Below are 18,499 nucleotides of genomic sequence, written 5' to 3'. Positions count from 1 at the left end.
CACCACCTTTGTTTTATTTTAGACTAAATTATATATACTGTATTACTGGTGATTCTTCGATTAGAATCACGACTTTTAAGAATCCTCACATTGAGTACAAAATACATAAATATACAACGAGTTGCGAAAATATTACGTATTTGTGAGATAAGGAAAAAATGGGATCAGAGGAAATGTACATTGTAACGTCCAACTTGTCTGAGCATTTTCCAGTTGGGGAACTCCTTGGTCGTTTGGGCCATGGCCTCAAAATTCTGTTTAGTCTGTTTATGATTTCCTTTCGAGAAAAGACAAGGAAAGAAAGAACCAGGCGAACAAAAGCTCCTGTCAGAAATCTGGGAACGCCTTGATGATGGACTCGTAGGTGGGCGGGGGCGGCGGGGACAGGCCCACGGGGAGGCTGCTGCTGGACCAGTGGAAGTCGGGGCGCCGCAGGCTGTGAGCGGTGAGCAGGGCGGGGGAGGTCGGGGAGGCGGGGAGCGTCATCACCTGACTGTCAGTTTCCACGGGAAGTGGTGGACTTTGCAGAAATGGATGGAACGTGGAAGCCCTGAAGCTTGACTTTCTGGGAAAGGAGTTGCCTTGTTCCAGGGACGCTTGTCGCTGGAAGGTGAGGCTGGCCAGGCTGAGGTTGCTGCGGCGCTCGCAGCCGCTGTGGCGGTAAAACCCAGGCCTGGTGGGGCCGTGGGTGTACGAAGACCGAGGTCGCCGACTTGAACTCCAATGGGAGATGCGGGCGCTCGCTCTTCTTCGGGACAAACAGACGAACAGAGCCCAAATAAATCCTCCGATCACGAGCCCGATAGCCATGGACACTGTGAAGGATATGATAAGATCCTCTGAAAAGAAGAAACAAAAAAAAACAAGCAGGTAATCGATCTGTAAGTAGGGACTCAACTGCAAACACAGGGCAGAATACAAATAGTAACTATGCGATGGTGTATTCAGGGTGCCTCCTCCCAAAAATGTATACACACTTTAAATAATTATTAATTCCATTGGGTTAAACCTGAAAAGAAACATTGCAATTAATTATTCAAAGTGTATATACACTTTTGGGGACGCCCTATATGATTAAACCAATTTTAAGTTGCAGCGGTTCTCAACCTGTGGGTTGAGACCTCTTTGGTGGTGGAAGGACACTTTCACAGGGGTCGCCTAAGATATCTGCATATCAGATATTTACATTAGGATTCATAACAGTAGCAAGATTACAGTTATGTAGTAGCAACGAAACGAATTTTATGGTTGGGTCACAACATGAGGAACTGTATTTAAAGGGCCAGAAGGTAGAGAACCACTGAGAAATAGAAAATTGTACTAGATGGATATGAACAAGTGAAAGCTGTTATGTTTCCATTTAAACAGAAGGATATAAAGTAACATTTTATCGGTATCACTTCATGTTGCTTACATTATTTTATCATCTTTAAGAAAGAAGTCATAAATATAGTCCTGTTGTTTTTTTAAAAAGGCCATTATTTAGCTCATAAAATTTTTATAAGGTTGCAAATGAGTTGAAAGATTATTTCCCTCTGAGTTACAGTAGTAAGTAACGTGCCAAGTTCACAAGGAGCTTTGTAATCGTATTGATTTTGCCTTTTCCTCTGTCTGTTCTTATCAAGCCCATCAATGTCTCCCACCTGCAGGGCTCATGGTGTCTCACTTTCTGAGCTCATTCTGAGAGAGGAAGTGCTGGGCTAGAACCACCTGGTGGGCTGACGGATTTATGTTCTCTTCTCTGAAATTCTGGACTGTCACTTAGATCTGTGACTCATTGATGACATGACCTATAGAGACTACTGGGCTCTTTCTTGGACCCAAAGTTCTGGTTCATGCTGCCATCATGTCCTTGTTTTGATAATAAAATTCCTGTCCCCTGAATTTCCATAGAATCTCTGCTCTGCACCAGTATCCTTCAATTCACAGAACTTGTATTTGTTCAGATTTCCTCTTCTGGTGGGAAATGGGGGAGGGCAGAAAGCCTTACCAAAATGGAAATTCTACCTTACTGCTCCTTTGTGGGAACTACATGCATCTTCTTGAATGAAACTGGGTAGCAGAGCCCCTGCTTTGAATGGAAAGACACCCTGGATATCAGAAGGCCCCTCCATCCGTTCTACCCACATTTCTCCATTCTCTACCACACGATCTAACCCATGAGCCATGTTGATTTTCTCACTAACACAAAGCCTATCCTTCTCTCTTAAATTCTGTGCTTTCCCATGTTTTGTTTTGTTTTTATAGCTAGATACAATTTTTACATTTCTGTCTGGAGAACTCATTCTTCAAGCTCCATTTCATGTATAACCTTTTGGATAGAGACACATTTCATTAAAAAATGTTACTCTTAAATAGAGGAGTAAGCTATCTTATCTAATTGCTTATCTGGAAATTAACTCCGAGGGGTTGTGAAATTGGGAAAACAAAAGCAGGAGGTTTTCAAATGCTTTGAAGTAAGTTCCTTTCAGGAAGAGGTAGAATCTGCTTCCCCACCCCTTGAATCTGGTCTGCCTTTGTGACTTGCTTGGGCCTATAGGCCTCAGTGGAAATGAAGCTGCGCTAGCACAAGTCTTAAGTATCAAGTCCCCCCCCCCCCCCCGCTGCTCTCAGGAACCCTGCAGTTGCCAGCCTGTGAACTCACTCAGGCTGCCTCTGGGTTGTTGAGAGATACATGGCCCAGTTATCCTTGTGGCCCTGGCCAAGAGCCTGTCCAACTCCAAATATGTAGGTGGGATCATTTAGATAATTCAGGTTCTGGCCAATCCAACATCTGAGTGTGATACTTGCGAGAAGGCCAACAGGAAATGCATTAAGCTGATCTGCATCCAAATTGCCAACCCCGGAATTATGAGCCACATCAATGATCATTTAGGCCACTATGTTTTGGGTTGGATTTTTACACAGCAAAAGCTAACTGATTCAAATTCAGCCTCATCCCTAACATGTTTGTGATTTTTAAGAAATTTATTTAGACTCATTTGTTTTATTATTTTTTTAATGGAGTTAGACTTTGTGATTGCCAAGGTTTGTTTTTTACCAGTTTGTTGTTGTATTCTATGAAAATCAGTAATTCAGAAATAACAAAATAAGCTAATGTCAGTGAATTTCTAAGACTGATTATTGCTCCTTAAGTTTTAAGATATATTTCATGTCTTTCTACCTTTTATTGTTACATTTATCTCCCAAGGAAAGATTATATTTGTTATCTCCTACTTTCACAGTTATCGTTAGAAATATAAAAATCCTCTAAGACAATTGTTTATAATAAATCTACACAATAATTTTTTTATAATAAGAGGATGACTTCTGAATTACAAGATGATTCAGGAAACATCTCTTAGACCCAGTATTGTTCTTCCAAAATGTGCCTCACAAAAATAATACTGAGTCATAACCTGAAAATGCAGTCTCTTGAGATGAGGATTTTATTGCGTTAGACTCTATCTGGAGAAAGCAAATAAATAAAGTTAGAACCTAACGTAAGCCTTGCTAGTCATATAGTAAAATTCCAAATTAACCTCTATCGGGGCCCCAAATATTTGGAGCCCAGAAAAGAAGTTATAGGAATTCAAAGTTTCCAGGACAATGGCCGCAATGTAAATAAGAATTCTCCAATATTTCTTCCAAAAGGAAAAACAAACAAACACAAAACACTAAGAGAACAACAAAATGAACAAATGAAACTATACAAAACCCATGCCTTCAGTATAATTAGAAGACAATGACATCCAGCTTCAAGTTACCTAGAAAATGAACTATGAAAAACAATAGAGATGCCAATCAATTATCTTCCATGCTTCCACCGAAAGCTTTCATGGAGAAGAAAGGCAATTCTGTAAGAACTAAAAATGATGAAAAGGTGTTCTGGTCCCTGAACACGGAGCTTTAGGAAAGAAGCTTTCGGTGCATACAGACATGTGAGGAGGCACATTTCTTTGGAAAGACTGCCAAAGGTTACCCCTCGTATGATTGCATTTATATGAAATGTCCAGGACAGACAAAACTGTGCAGATAAAAAGCAAATAGTGATTGCTTAGGGCGGGTGGGAGAGATGGGAGGGAATGGGAGTGACTGCTATGGGAACAGGGTTTCTTTGTGAAAGACAAAATGTTCTCAGATTAGATTGTGGTGATGGTCACACAGCTCTGTGGCTATAATAAAAACCATTTAAATGTACCCTTTAAGTGGGTAAATTCTGTCTCAAAGCTGCTTAAAACAACAAAGGAAGAAAAGGAGAGGGGTTTTTGGTAACCACACAATGAAGGAGAAAAGAAAGAGTAAGGCAACAATTTAGGGTCCTTTGAAACAAAAGAAAATTAAAAACCATTAAAGGTCACACAATTCCTCTCCCACCTTCAGCATCTAGAAATAAATGTCAACCAGTAAAAACATCATACTTTGCTATACTGAGGAAAAGAGGATTCTAGAATGACTCCCAGGATTCTGGTGTGGGAAGGCCAGGGTGGACACCAGATTTGAAAGTCTGTTATGAACAAAAATACTTGGGAAAATTATGGTAAACAATATTATGTTTTCTATTGATATATTTCCCTGAATCAACAACCTCCATTAGAGAATTTTAAATAACAACTTCAAATATAGAAACAGAGATATGGGGTTTTAGCTAAAACAAACTCTTAAAAATGCCTTGGACTCAAATCTCTCCTTTTATTGATATTGAAAGATTGTAAGGTTTATATAGTAGAACTAACATGGTTTTTTAAAAAATCCTCACTAAGGATATGTTTATTTATTTTTAGAGGGAGAGGAAGGGAGAGAGAAACATTGATGTGAGACAGAAACGTGGGTTGTTTGCTTCTCCTAAATGCCTCAACTAGGGATCAAACCAGGAACCTAGGTATGTGCCCTGACTGGGGATCAAACCCAAAACTTTTCGTGTATTGAGCGGCATTCCAGTCAACTGAGCCACCCCGCCAGGGGTGGAACTAACGTGATTTATTTTAACAATTGGATATTGACAACCAGCACTGGTCAGGAGACTATGGCTTTCACTCCTGTAGAACATAAAAGGAGGAGACAAATAGTCAAGATCACAAAGTATATGCCCTGGCTTTTGTATATAAACTTATATAACCACTAGGGTCTGATTGAGGACCCTACACATATCAGGATATAAGCAGGTACAGTAGATAAGGTCAAAGACATATATTTACTTTATTTAAACTAAATGGAGATAAAAACCAAGATCTTGAAACTGAGTTGGTTACCCAGTAAAAGCATTTGAAGATTTGCAGGAGTTTCCATACACAATCCCAGTGTATCTACCCTTTCAGCCTGTCAACCACAGTCTCTTCTGGCAAATAAAGCATTCCTAATGGTTTATCTATAGTGAGAAATAGCATCAGGCTCAATGTCAAGAAAAACAAATTAGAAACTTTCAAAATATATAACCAGGGGGAAATAATTTCTTCTCGTTAAAGTGATTGAGAAAATTAGCAAAGGAAACCAAAATACCTGAAGTGAGAAATATATTTATATGCCCAGTGACTTTGATTTCCAAAATCTATTATTGTTCTGATTGAAGAAAGCAAGGCTCATATACAAACTCCAATAGATAAGTTGTTAAAGAATAGTTTCAACCACCACAATCTTCTTAAATGAAAAATATAAATTTTGTGAGTAGAAAGATTATTATTTTTAGTGGCACTAAAAGTAGAATAATAGTCTCACAAAAGCAATTGGATAATATATCTATTTTAAATTATTATTTCCTATGGGTTGTTAATATTTCTATTTGACATTGTTAGACCTTGGTCTGGGCCCACAATGTAGGCAGAATAGATAATTTTGATTCAAAGTATGTTGTTATTATAAATGAAAGACTGTATATGATTATATATATAGCTGAAGAGGATTCAATATTGAATGCTAAAAGTACCTGAGAATAATATGTACATATTAATAATAAATTATTTAAATTTTGAAAGCATATAAATACAAAAAGATGGAACTACAGAAATTATAAAAATGAGAGAGAAAATTATACTGCTTTAAATATGGATTTGCCTAATTTTATTGTTCAGTTGAGTGCACATGCCATGAAAATGACTTTCTTTCCCATGTGGTCAGTCAAATATCTGTTTTAGAAGTTACTGCACTAATTCTTATGTCCTTGCTATATATGCAGAATTTTTTAATACTTACAAATGAGAATAATAACATAAGACTCTCCAAGACTTGCTGAAATATATGGTAAAAAGCTGATCTGTCTGGCTAAGCACCCTTAAATACTAACTGCAAGAACAAGTATGGAAATGCAGAAAAGCAATAAGAAAGAAATATCAAGAATCACAATTATAACAGCCTGTTCCAGAATGGTCTTCCATAAGGAGACTTTTTGTTTATAGTGAATGATTTTCTGACACAAACGGTGAGTTCAGAAAATATCTAATAAAAACAGCATCTATTGGCCATACAGCTTTAAAATTATGTAGCTCAATTCTGGCAGACTTCTGTCCATAAATTTGGGGAGCTTTCTTTAAAAAAAAACTTACTATAAAAGAAAATATACCTGAAAAATATATTGGCTCAGATATTTCTCTTTTGAGGACAGTTTGCTTATTTCTCAACATTCTTAGGGTGGAAAAATAAGCCATGACTTCACTTCACATAATTACAATATAATGCAAATAATGAGACCAAACAATTACTTTTAAAAATGCAGATATTCATTTGAAAGCAAATAAGAACAAATTCTAAATCAGTAAAGTATATAGATGATGTATTATGGAATTATACACCTGAAATTTATATAATTTTATTAACCACTGCACCCCAATACATAAATTCAACAAAAATAAATAAACATAAAAACAAGGAACAATAAATAAATAAGATCAGTAAGGTATGGCATATAAATTAGGTATTGTTATTCTAATTTGTATTGTGTTTCTATACAACCAGCAAGGGACTGGCCCATACATCCTCAATGAATAGTTTTTATTATAATGGGTATTTAACTTACTCAAATCATGTTATTCATTTTGGCCTACTAACAGTCACTACAGGGCCTCCCAATTCTAATATCTAATCTTGAATCTGGTTTTTAGTAAATCTAATCATTACCTCAAATTTTATTAGTATTAAAATTTAGTAGAGGCTACCATCTAGTGGCCTTGAGTTGAATCGTTTCAATATCTGAAAAGTAATTTTTGTCTTTGATAACAAAATAGAACGTTGATCTAGTCACAAAATCCTTTACAATTATCTATAATAAGAAAAGTGTAATGTGCTAATTAGACTAGATGTCCTTCCAGATGACCTTCTGGACAAAGCCAGGGCTGTGAGGGAAGCCTGGGTCCCAGGTGCCAGAGGGAAGCTAGTGCTGGCAGCCCAGGGAAGGAAGGCCTACTCTTGCATGTATTTCGTGCATTGGGCCTCTAATAAGAATAATAAAGCTTAACTATTACCAAAGCAAGCCATGTATGCTGTTCTTGGTTCCCTCGAGTATAGAGAAGAATGCTTTAAGCAATAAGATGTTGGCAAAAGCTTTTTAGAGAGAATAATATTTAGGGCACAGAAAACTCAATGGATTACAATAATTTCAACAGAATAATTACTTTTATGAGTATATCATCTGCCAGAAAATCCTCTTTGGTCTGTTTTCACAATGCCTCTATATCCAGAATTCATATTCTTATTTAACTGCTCTGCCACCTTTGTGGTCCAAGCAACCAGCATCTCTGACCTGGAATATTGCAGTAGCCTTTTATCTGGTCTTTTTGTCCTACTCTCCCAATTATGTCCTATTCTCAATATAATAGCCACAGTGAACCTTTGAAAATGTAAGTCAAATCACATCACTCTTCTGTTCCAAACCCTCCATATTTGAGTAAAAGCAAACTCCTAAAAGTGGCCCCTGTAGATAGAGGTTCCAAGTTGACCTGTATTTAATTATCTCTGCTCACCTCTACTCTTTGTGCTCTTCTACTAGCTCATCCAACTCCATCTGCACTGCCCTCTGCCACCAGACTCCTTTCTGACTTAAGACCTTGCATAAACAGTAGAAACATCCTATATAATAAAATCTTAATATGCTAAGTGTCCGGTCATCCAGTCAGCCATTCAACCAATCAAAGCATAATATGCTAATGATATGCTAAGGCTGCTCAACCGCTCGCTATGATATGCACTGGCCACCAGGGGGCAGACAGTCGACTGGTCGATGAGTTGCTATGATGTGCACTGACCACCAGGGAGCAGACACTCCAACTGGTAGGTTAGCTTGCTGCTGGGGTCCAGCCGATCAAGACTGTGCAAGACAGGCCAGGCATGCCCTGGAGCCCTCCTGCAGTCCCTCCCCAGCTGGCCAACCTCCTGTGTCCCTCACCGGCCCTGATCATGCACCAGTGGGGTCCCTGGCCTCTTGCAATCCAGGACCCCATGGGGGATGTCAGAGAACCAGTTTTGGACTGATCCTGCAGGCCAGCCTGAGGGACCCCACTGGTGCACGAATTCGTGCACTGGGCCTCTAGTGTAAAGATAAGATTCCAAGTAAGCTTTTGTGGATTGATCCTTTCAGGTATACTGACTATAAACACTGGTTAAACCGCACACCCTTCCCTTCCCCTAAAACAATTCCTATCTGCAGGCACTGAAGAGTGACCAAACGCAGGCAGTTACTAGAGGGAATCTGACACTTGGAAGAAAAGAAGAGCAAGCACTGGATTATTTTTCTACTTTTCAAAACTTCTGGCCAGAGCACAGTTTCCAGTCTGAGTCATGTGGTGCAGGTGAAACTCCAACTGAAAACCTTGGCATTTCCAGTCTGAAGAAAGAGCGGAAATGAGGATCCCTACATTTTATGGATAAGCATTTCCTATATCTATGCTGGACTCTTGAACTGTATTGCAAATTCCAAACAGCACAGCTAGAGAAAAAAACAAGCAGATCAAAAAACCAACAAACTAAACTAATCTGAGATGTGGACTGCATTTCAAGAGATAGGCTTTATAGGGATTTTAGTTGGAGTTCTAAACATGTATTTGCTTGTGAAAACAAACTAGAAAAAGAGACTCTTATAGGTAATATAAAAGAATCCAGAAGCCCATTTAAAATGTTCCAAATACAACGTAAAGCTGCTTGACGTGAAGAAACAGGAAAATGTGACCCATTCTAAGAGAAAAGAAAGTCAGCCCCTTAAGACACTAGGATGACCCAGATGTTCGCATAAGCAGACAAAGACGTCATAGCAAATGATATCTGTGTTTAATGATGTGAAGGAAAATGTTCGTAATGAAAGAAAAAGTAGAAAGTATCAGCAGAAAAATGGAAACGATAAGAAATAACTAAGTGTACAAAGGAAATATCAGAACTAAAAATATTATCTCAAGAAACAAAGGCCCTCTTTCTCCAATACCTTAATAGTATGTGTCGTCGTCCCCCCTCCCCAGTGCTAACCCCTGCCCCCCCCACCACCACCACACACACCTTAGAGAAAAAGTCATAGGGAAGAGGAAAACGGGGAGACCCAGTTCATGAAATTGAGGATTGTTATGTTAAACTTGCTCAAGCTTTTATACTGACATCCTTTACACAATTCTGCCTCAAGCCATTCACTTCTCAACAAATGTGGCTTGTGGGTACTTACTTGTGCATATTTGCTGATAACATTTCTCCTGAGCGCCCGGAAATTCTCCAGCTATGCTGCATTTCTGCCCTAAAACCTCACACGTTGCCTGTTATATAATGGGTGGCCAATCAATGCTTCTGAGTAAACTAATGGAGTAGATAGATAAGTATATGAATGAATGAGTTAATGAGTGAATGAAGGAAAAATGAATGACTGAAAAGTCCTTCTTAGGATTATCTTTCTATTTGAACTTATCTGATCTCCTTTCTTCTAAAAAGGATGTAGGAACCCTTTCTGCCATATTTTTTAAAAAGTTGTACTATATTACCAATCATTGCCATTTTACCATATATTATCTTGTATTAGTCCATGACAATAAAGGCATTTATTTGCATGTGTATGAGCACATAATCTCCTCCAAGAATGTAATCTTGAGGACAGACATTGCCATTTGGGAGAAGATTTATTGAGGTAAATAAATGCAAGCTCCTAAGTCAATGATGCTAGCCAAACACACACATGAGCTAGCCAAACACCACGCAATGCTAGCCAAACATACACACAATGCTAGCCAAATACACATACAATGGTAGCCAAATATACACACTATGCTAGCCAAGCACACACATAATGCTAGCTAAACACACACAATGCTAGCCAAACACACACAATGCTAGCCAAATACACATACAGTGGTAGCCAAATACACATACACTGTTAGCCAAAAGAGAAAAGCCACATGGCAAGACAGGAAGTTTAACCACAGGTATTCTTTAGTACTGCAGGTGCCAAGAGGGCAACTCAGTTTAAGGATGCTTCCCTCCTATTTCATTACATTAGGGCACAGCAAACTTTCCCCAGTTGTTTCTTGCTGGTTTTGTGGGCAATGTTTATAGCAATAGTTTTAAGCAAAACTGAGAAATGCAAGGGGGTGTCTTCATGTAGGTCAGTGATGGCGAACCTATGACACGTGTCAGAGGTGACATGTGAACTCATTTTTTTGGTTGATTTTTCTTTGTTAAATGGCATTTAAATATATAAAATAAATATCAAAAATATAAGTCTTTGTTTTACTATGGTTGCAAATATCAAAAAATTTCTATATGTGACACGGCACCAGAGTTAAGTTAGGGTTTTTCAAAATGCTGACACACCGAGCTCAAAAGGTTCACCATCACTGAACTAGGTTGTCCCTCTCAGGCTAATTGTGTTGTCCACCCTTGCACTAATTGCTTTAATGCTTGCACAACATGTAGTAAGTATTGAGGGGCAATTACTATGAAAATGCAAGCTGTCATGATTGGTAATAGTCATCATCATTTTATGCAGCTTGAGTGTGTTAAGTCTGGGAAATTGATATGCTTAACACTCAAGTTTTGTTTTTCTCAGCTAGTCTTCCTTTACTTCTCCAAATTCAAAGTGAGAAGAAGCCAGTTGACTTTGGTAGCCATGGATAATGCCTTGCACTGCATTTTACAAGATTATCAAATTAATATGTCTGTGGAATCAGTGATCAAAATAGATATCAATTTAGATACACATAAGAAAGAAAAAGAAAAAAGATGGGGATTTCTGTTTTAAGAAACTTTTATCTTTTATATATTCACATTTACACTTTTGGAATTTCCACTTAATATTCCTTACTTCAGAAAAAAATAATGTGATCTTTTATATATTTTCCCCAAAACATTATACCTGCTCAACATACTTGCCCTGATTTTGTTAATGCTTATCAACATAACACTCCCCTTCCTGGTTTTTGTTATTTTTATATATTTTCCATTGTATTCACATACTAAGACAAAGAAGCTCTAGGAACTATCTTTGGGACAGTAAGTTTGAATTCCTTCTCAAGCACAGATATGTATATTTTTAAAAAATTATCATTTTTTAGGATTGGCAAATAGACTCCAACTAAACATCTGCTCTTACAGATTCAAGTTTTCTTAGTGATTACTGTCCATGTTTTAGTCAGTGGATAATGATTTCCTTTGCCTAAGTGAACCTGGCATTTAGTTGTTGGAAAAAATAGATTTGGCTTTAACAATTAATGTTTGCAGTAAGAGTTACTTTGCTTTTGAATTCATTTACACTGCTACTTAGATTTGTAACGATGAATTTAGTGTAAACACACTCTCTAGCTGTTTTTTGGACATTCACTTGCTCTGTTATGAGGACACCAAGTAGTATTGTAACAAACATATGATCAGATGTCTACAAGTCTACAATCCAAAGGCTTATCATCTATTGGTGTCTACCTGAATAAGCCTATCATGCCATTTCTTAGATATGCAAATATAATTTATTTTCTTCTTCCTAATTTTGTTATATAATGATTGTAGATGTTCCCTGATATAATTTACAAATTGAAGCAAACATAACTGGTTGATGGTAGAAAGAATCATTAATTCCCTTCATGAGAGTTTCCGTGATGGTGGACATGTAGGTGAGGTTGCCAGGAGCAGCCGGCCACTGCTGCTCACCTTTCCCCTCATTGTTCCCAAAATACCCCCTTGAATTGCAACAGAGGATTAAAAACTTGTTCTGGATTACTAAACAAGGATATCCATCTATCCATAAACTCCATTTTCTCCTCTAAGGTCTTTTTCTGGATGTAATTCAAATTCCCCCTTGATTTTTAAAATTTCCCTGAACCCAAAGTACACATCAAGTTCACATCCCAGGCCTTCCCTGTCCCTCTGGCCTGAACAACTGGTGATACTGACTCCACCGGCCGCCGGCGTTTGGGCAGCAGCAGTGTCCGAACACAAGGCCGTCTGTGTTGTGCCTTCTCTCCTGCGCTCGGCTTCCTCTGTAATGTTACATGTGGTGTTATTCCCACTTAGCTTTTTCCAGTCCAGTTTCCCCCTCTAAGTTCATAATACGATTCCTCCTCTTATCTGTGGTATCACCCTCCTTAAGTACTGATTTATTAGTTAGGTTCACTAGGGAATTAAAAAGTGTAGCATTGACCATGTATGTTAAGGTCACCTCTGTAGGAATTCTTGGTTTCATTACATAAAATACATAACCCATAACCTTAAACAAATAAAACTTCACTTTCCAACAAAAGCCACATTATCATATTCCAAAGAGCAATTCCTGCCACCTTGCTTCTCATCTTTATCCTTATTCCTTTCTAATTGTATTTTGTAACACCAGCCAATCTAGTCCTGTTGCCCAGATTTTTCTTGAGTGCTGTTATAGCCCACTTTAAAGACACTTTATATTAATATATCTATTATAATCAATCAATGAAAACAGTCAGTTTACATTAACAAAAGGTCTCAGAGATATCCAGTGTTTTCGTAAATCACACAGTACATTTCTCTGCATACTAATTTTAAATTTAAAACAGGTAAAGAAAATATCTTACCCCAAAAGTTTTCTGGCCATGGACTTCCTAAACTTGTTGTGTTATTAGCCATAATATCCACCAGAAATAGAAGAGAGAGGAGAAAAAAGAGCAAGAAAGAAAAGCCAGTGTGGCCAAAAGAAGCACTTTGATTCTGTCTTTGTGGTTCCGCGAGAGAAAAATAATTTTCACACAACCCCTCATATACTTGTGTTTGCATAAAAGGAAACAAGTGTATCATGTTTCCTGCTTTTATACTCAAATTAGCAACTGTTTTTCTTATCTTGGAATTCCACATGGTTCCCGAGACACAAAACAATTTCCTTCTCGTCATTTCCTCAGCGAATGTACTGAATACCTCCTCTTGGCCACCTCCAAACTGCTTTTGGGATAAGAGACTTTTTTCCTTCTCCTTTCGCAATCTCCTACTGACACACATAGGGAGATTCCAAACTCAGCTACAGCTCGGGGTGACACAGGAGAGAGAGAGAGACTGTTTTCCAACGGTTAAAAATTACCTTTAAATAGTAAGTTATGGAGGAACAAATTCAGAAACCCATGTCCTGTTCAAGGACAATTAATTTTCTAATACCTCTTTTTTATATAAATCTGTTGCTTTTCAAAACTCTTAACATAGTTCATTCTATTTGGTATGTTAATTTTGAAAATTTCTTTATTTCATAAATATTTATCTAATATGTAACTTAGATTTAATTACAATTAGTATTTAAATATGAAAAAAAGTTTCTAGAGTGAAAGAACCTATTTTTAAAAGATGATAAAAAATAAAAGAGATGCTCTTCTATTGGACAAAGAGCAATTTTTCAATTGTAAAAAAAATAAAAAATAAGCCCAGACAGTGTGGCTCAGTGGTTGAGCATTGATCTATGAACCAGGAGATCACGGATCAATTCCTGGGTTTGACCCCTAGAGTGGAGCATGCAGGAGGCAGCCAATCAATGATTCTCTCTCAACATTCATGTTTCTATCTCTCTCTCCCGCTCTCTTCCTCTCTGAAATCAATAAAAAAAAATATATCTTTTTAAAAAATAACTGTAGGAGAAACATAAATACAAACATTTTATTACAACAGAATTTTAAATGCTAGAGCAAGGAGTACGTGGAGCACAGTAACGTTTTCGTGGGGAAGAGTGGAGAAGGGATGGCCCTGGTATTGTGTGTGAAAGTCTGAAAACAATTTTACCAGGAGTGAGTGGGTAAAAAGATAGAGAAGGCAACAGAAAAGGAGAGGAATGGTTACAGTTCTCACTGGGGATGTTCTGGGGATGACAAGAGAGTATGCAAAGTGTGGCCATAGGAAAGGCTGACATGAGACTTTTCAGGAGATGTGGGTTAGTTAACATTTCAAGTCTCTGTCTACAAGCTTTACTAGTTTAGGCTAGACCCTCTGAGCACTGGGAAGTCATTGTAAGTAGGAGTCAGTGCTAAACCATACTTAGTGACCTCTCTAAACTGCATTCGGCCAGCTAGTTTCCTTAATCTTGGCTTAATCTAGCACTAGTTCTTGCACAGCTTGCATTCACCTAACTGGCCATGGACGCCCTAAAAGGAAGTGTGAAGCAGCAATCATCTTTGTGAAGTAAGATACTCCTGAATATCTGAAACAAAACACATGAAGCTTATCCCATATTAATTTTTGTACTCCTAATTCTCCAAAAACTAGGTTGTTTCTGCTCATTTTAAAAAATTTTTAAACTTATATTAACTGTAAATGTACTGGATATTAATAGATAGGCCACCAAAAGGAGAATAATAGAGTGTTATAAAAATTCAGAGACATCATTGGGAAAATATGAAGATGCATCTCTATGATATTCTTGCTGAGGTTTAATCCATATAATCAAATAAATAAAATATCCATGCTGTTGCTTAAGGACAGCAAATGTGGGGTCTCATTTTAATAGTTACTTTTACTTCTCAATATTTTATCCAGTCAAAATTTATAAAAATAGAAAAGTAAAAGACCATTTTATTTCTAAAAATATATATTATGTGGATAGAACGATATTGAAATACTTCTACATTATTCCAGAAACAGTAGGATTCTTCAATTACTGTATTCATTTTTAAAACCCGCATTTGGTTGTACTATAGACAAACAATTCAATACATAATAATTGCAAAAAGGGATGCATTTTGATACGGAATTATACCAACCGTATTTACTCTGAAACAAGAAACCCAATGGGTAGAAAGGATGAGCCTGGCTTGGTCAAAACTGCCTCCTGGGCAGAAACAGAGTTCGCTCCGCCTCAGGCCTGGGATACAGGCTGACTTCCTCTTATTGTCTCATATCTGGTATCTAATTTTCGCCCATAAGTTTCCACTTTTGCAGATGGTCAGAGCCATCAAAATTCTGAAGGAAACTTGTTTTCTATCAATATTTATAACCTAGGAATACTTTTCTGTTAACAGCTTGTTGATAGCATTCGTTCTTATCTGTGCACATAATTTGCTGGGTAAGGATTCGTACTGCGTTTTGGCAGAGATCCGTGTAAATGGGTGTTTATATCTATGCGATTTTCAAGTCCCATGACTTGGAATGCCAAAACAGGAAGTCAATTTTTATCTTTCCAAAACTGTAAGGTCTGCTTTTCTACTCTTCATGATTGCACAAGGTGGGTCTTTAGATCTGGATTCTCCACTCGTCCTAAAACACATTTGGGGGCTTGTTCCTCCCCCGTGGTCACAGGACCTACTCCCTCCCTTCATTTAGGTCTCTTAAAAGTCCCCTTGTCTGAAGTGTCCCGCTAACCACTCCCTCTCCTCTGACCCCGCGTTACCATTTTCTTCAGAGCATTTATCAGGCCCTGACTTTGTGCTATATGTGTTTTTGCTTTTTCTTTGTCTCTTATGCTCTTCCATGAGAGTTAAGCTCCATGAGGACAGAAATTTTACTGATCTTGCTCATATCTGTATCTACATGGCTAATATAGTTCTCTTAATAACATGTTATTAATAAATAACAAAGCAGGCTCTTATTAAATATTTAGTCAATAATAAAATAACTCCAAGGGATCTGAAGATGAAATTGTTTTAGCCATTCCATGTCAGGTCAATAAAAAATGCAATTTACCACTTAAAAATAGAAGTTAAAGATCTCTATTTACAGGCATTCGGTAATTTAAAAGTGTGAGTTAGTACTTGATATAGAGTCAAATAATACAAAAGAACATTGTCAGACAAACTCAGACTTAAGATAAACATTTGACTTTAAACTTTCTTTTGTAGCTTTACTTTTTTTTAAACTATCATGGATTTGTCTTCTTCATAATAAATTGATCCAAGCAATTTAGTATTTTAGAAAAAAAAATCCAGATAAAACTAAGACCTATATTACAGTTTATAAGTAAAAAGTACAAAATGAATTGATTCAAGTGCCTTAATTGTTCGGAAAAGAGATATTGATATATACACTGAGAAAAGAATGAAACTTCCTTAACCTGAAAAATAGTATGAGTTAAAACAAATTCAAATATCATAATTATTGAAGAAATATTAAAGCATTCCCTTCAACAGAACATTTGACCACTGTCATGATTTCTATTCAAAATCAACAGCATGACCTTGCTGGGCCCATGACAAAGACAAATAAATATACTATGTAAAGGATTGCAAAGATAAAAATGAAAGCATAATTTGTTGTAGGTTGTAAAATTGTCTACATTGTCACAAACAATGTAAGATGTACAAAGGAAAGAAGTCATTACTAGGAAAAAAATTACAGTAAATAAAAAAATATACAAGATTTATGTGGAAAATGATTTTATTGAAGGATAAAAGAAAATGTGCTGGTATAATAAATAATATGTTCGCAAATGGAAACATTCAGTACAAAAAGATGTCAATTTTCTTCAACACAGATAATTTTTAATTGATAAAAATATTCTAATATCACTCTTTAAGGAATTTGGCAAGCTGATTCTAAAATACATAGGGAAGGTCAAAGGGCCAAAATTTTTTTTAAAAATTTTTTTTTAAAAAGCCAAAAATTGCTAAGACACTTAAGAAGAAAAAGGACCTTAGAGGACCTGTAGGTACTGTGACTTTTTAGGATGCTGTAGTATTTAGTACAGTGCATTTTTTTTCTGTTTTAGTAAATTTTGGGGGTAGCACTGGTTAACAAAATTATATAGGTTTCAGGTACACAATTCTACAACACATCACCTGTACACCATTGTCTATTCACCACCCCAAGTCAAGTCTATGTGCCCATCACCATTTATCCCCCACATTCTCCTCCATCCTCCCTCATTCCCCTCCTTCCAGCATTCACCACACTGGTGTCTGTGACCATGAGTTCTTTCTCCTTTTTTTTTATATGTTGCTCAAACCCTTCCCACCTTCCCACCTTCCCGACAGTACAGTACAGAACAGTACAGTATATTGTTGACTCAGGGGGACATGAGCAGACTAATGATGCAAAATATGAAATTCAGAAATGGATCTGGGACAAATGGAACCTTGATATATGATAGGTAACAATTGCCAATCTATATTGAAAGATGGTCTGTTCAGAAAACCATGCTGTTGTTCAACTGAATATCCACATGGGGAAAAAATGAATTCCTCATTTGCACCTTACAAAAATAAGAGGCCGAGATAGGTACTTTTAGAAGGTAATGTAGAGAAGGACCTGTTAAAAAAATATACACCAAAAACACAAACCTAGAACAAAGATTGACTAAGCTGAATATATTAGAACAAAGGACTCATGTCAATCAAAAAACTTCAGAAAGAAAATAAAAATACAACTCACAAACTGGCATAGAAATTTAATTGACTTAGTATATTGATTTTATATTCAGTAAATGTTTGTAAGGCTCTTATCACTTCTAATGCTTTGTCAACAGTCTTCTGAATGCTGTATGTAGACAATCGCTCCATCTGCAAATAGTTACAATTTTATTTTTATACTTCCAAAGACATTGTAGTATATAATGGAATGCCACATGTTAGGTACCAGATGCAGTAATTCTTCTTTTACTTTGGAAGCCATAGGACTCTGTGGGAGGATTCAAGAAACTTTTCCTACACACACCTGCCACAGCACTACAGGTTGTATCCTCAGGGGACCTGAGCTCTGCTTTACATGATAGGCTCTGGGTCTAAGGGGCTAGCTCAAATCTCCAAACCAAGGGAAGGATCATGAATTTTCAATGGCAGATGTCAGCCAAGAGACTTAACTGCTTAACCCTGAGGAAAAATAAGACTGTTTGGTAATTTTACTGAATAAAATACCAACATACTAAAAATCAACGGTGTTCTTAAATATCAATATCTAGAGGCTTGATGTACAAAATTCATACAAGAGTAGGCCTTCCTTCTCCCAGCTGCCGGTACCAGCTTCCCGCCAGCACCAGAGACCCCGGCTTCCCTCGCAGAGGGAGGCCCCGCCCACTCACTGCAGCCCAGGCCTCCCTCTTTGGGCTGATGTAGAGCCCCCTGATTGATTGCCCTGCTGGCCAGTGGCCTGGGCCTCCCTCTTTGGGGTGATCATGGGGTGATGGCCGGGTCCCTGACCAATT

General features: G+C 37.4%; 1 protein-coding gene across 2 annotated transcripts; it reads right to left on the bottom strand.

Annotated features, from left to right (window-relative positions):
- Positions 1–21: 21 nt before the first annotated feature.
- Positions 22–13,170, bottom strand: MYCT1 (myc target 1). 2 transcript variants are annotated; one of them, XM_006773745.1, is made up of 2 exons: positions 12,972–13,170; positions 22–839 (listed from the first exon to the last, which is right to left on the bottom strand). In XM_006773745.1, exons 1-2 carry the CDS (start codon positions 13,168–13,170, stop codon positions 328–330), a joined length of 711 nt encoding a protein of 236 aa, XP_006773808.1. In that variant the 3' UTR covers positions 22–327. The 2 variants fall into 2 exon arrangements, with proteins under 2 accessions (XP_006773808.1, XP_006773809.1); XM_006773746.2 differs by having other exon boundaries at positions 22–815; positions 12,972–13,112.
- Between the last annotated feature and the right edge of the window lie 5,329 nt (positions 13,171–18,499).

The sequence above is a fragment of the Myotis davidii genome, unplaced genomic scaffold, assembly GCF_000327345.1.
Source record: "Myotis davidii unplaced genomic scaffold, ASM32734v1 scaffold1427, whole genome shotgun sequence".
NCBI classification, from domain to species: domain Eukaryota; kingdom Metazoa; phylum Chordata; class Mammalia; order Chiroptera; family Vespertilionidae; genus Myotis; species Myotis davidii.
The sequence above is the reverse complement of the archived record's forward strand: the minus strand, read 5'-3'. Positions and strand labels throughout refer to the sequence as shown.

What these genes read in the sequence shown, in the direction of transcription:
- MYCT1 (XM_006773745.1), bottom strand. Translation starts at nt 13,170, where the DNA reads ATGCAAACACAAGTATATGAGGGGTTGTGTGAAAATTATTTTTCTCTC. An exon ending in ATGGCCAGAAAACTTTTGGG is followed by an intron (nt 840 to 12,971) that starts GTAAGATATTTT and finishes TCTTCTTTTCAG; the next exon opens with AGGATCTTATCATATCCTTC.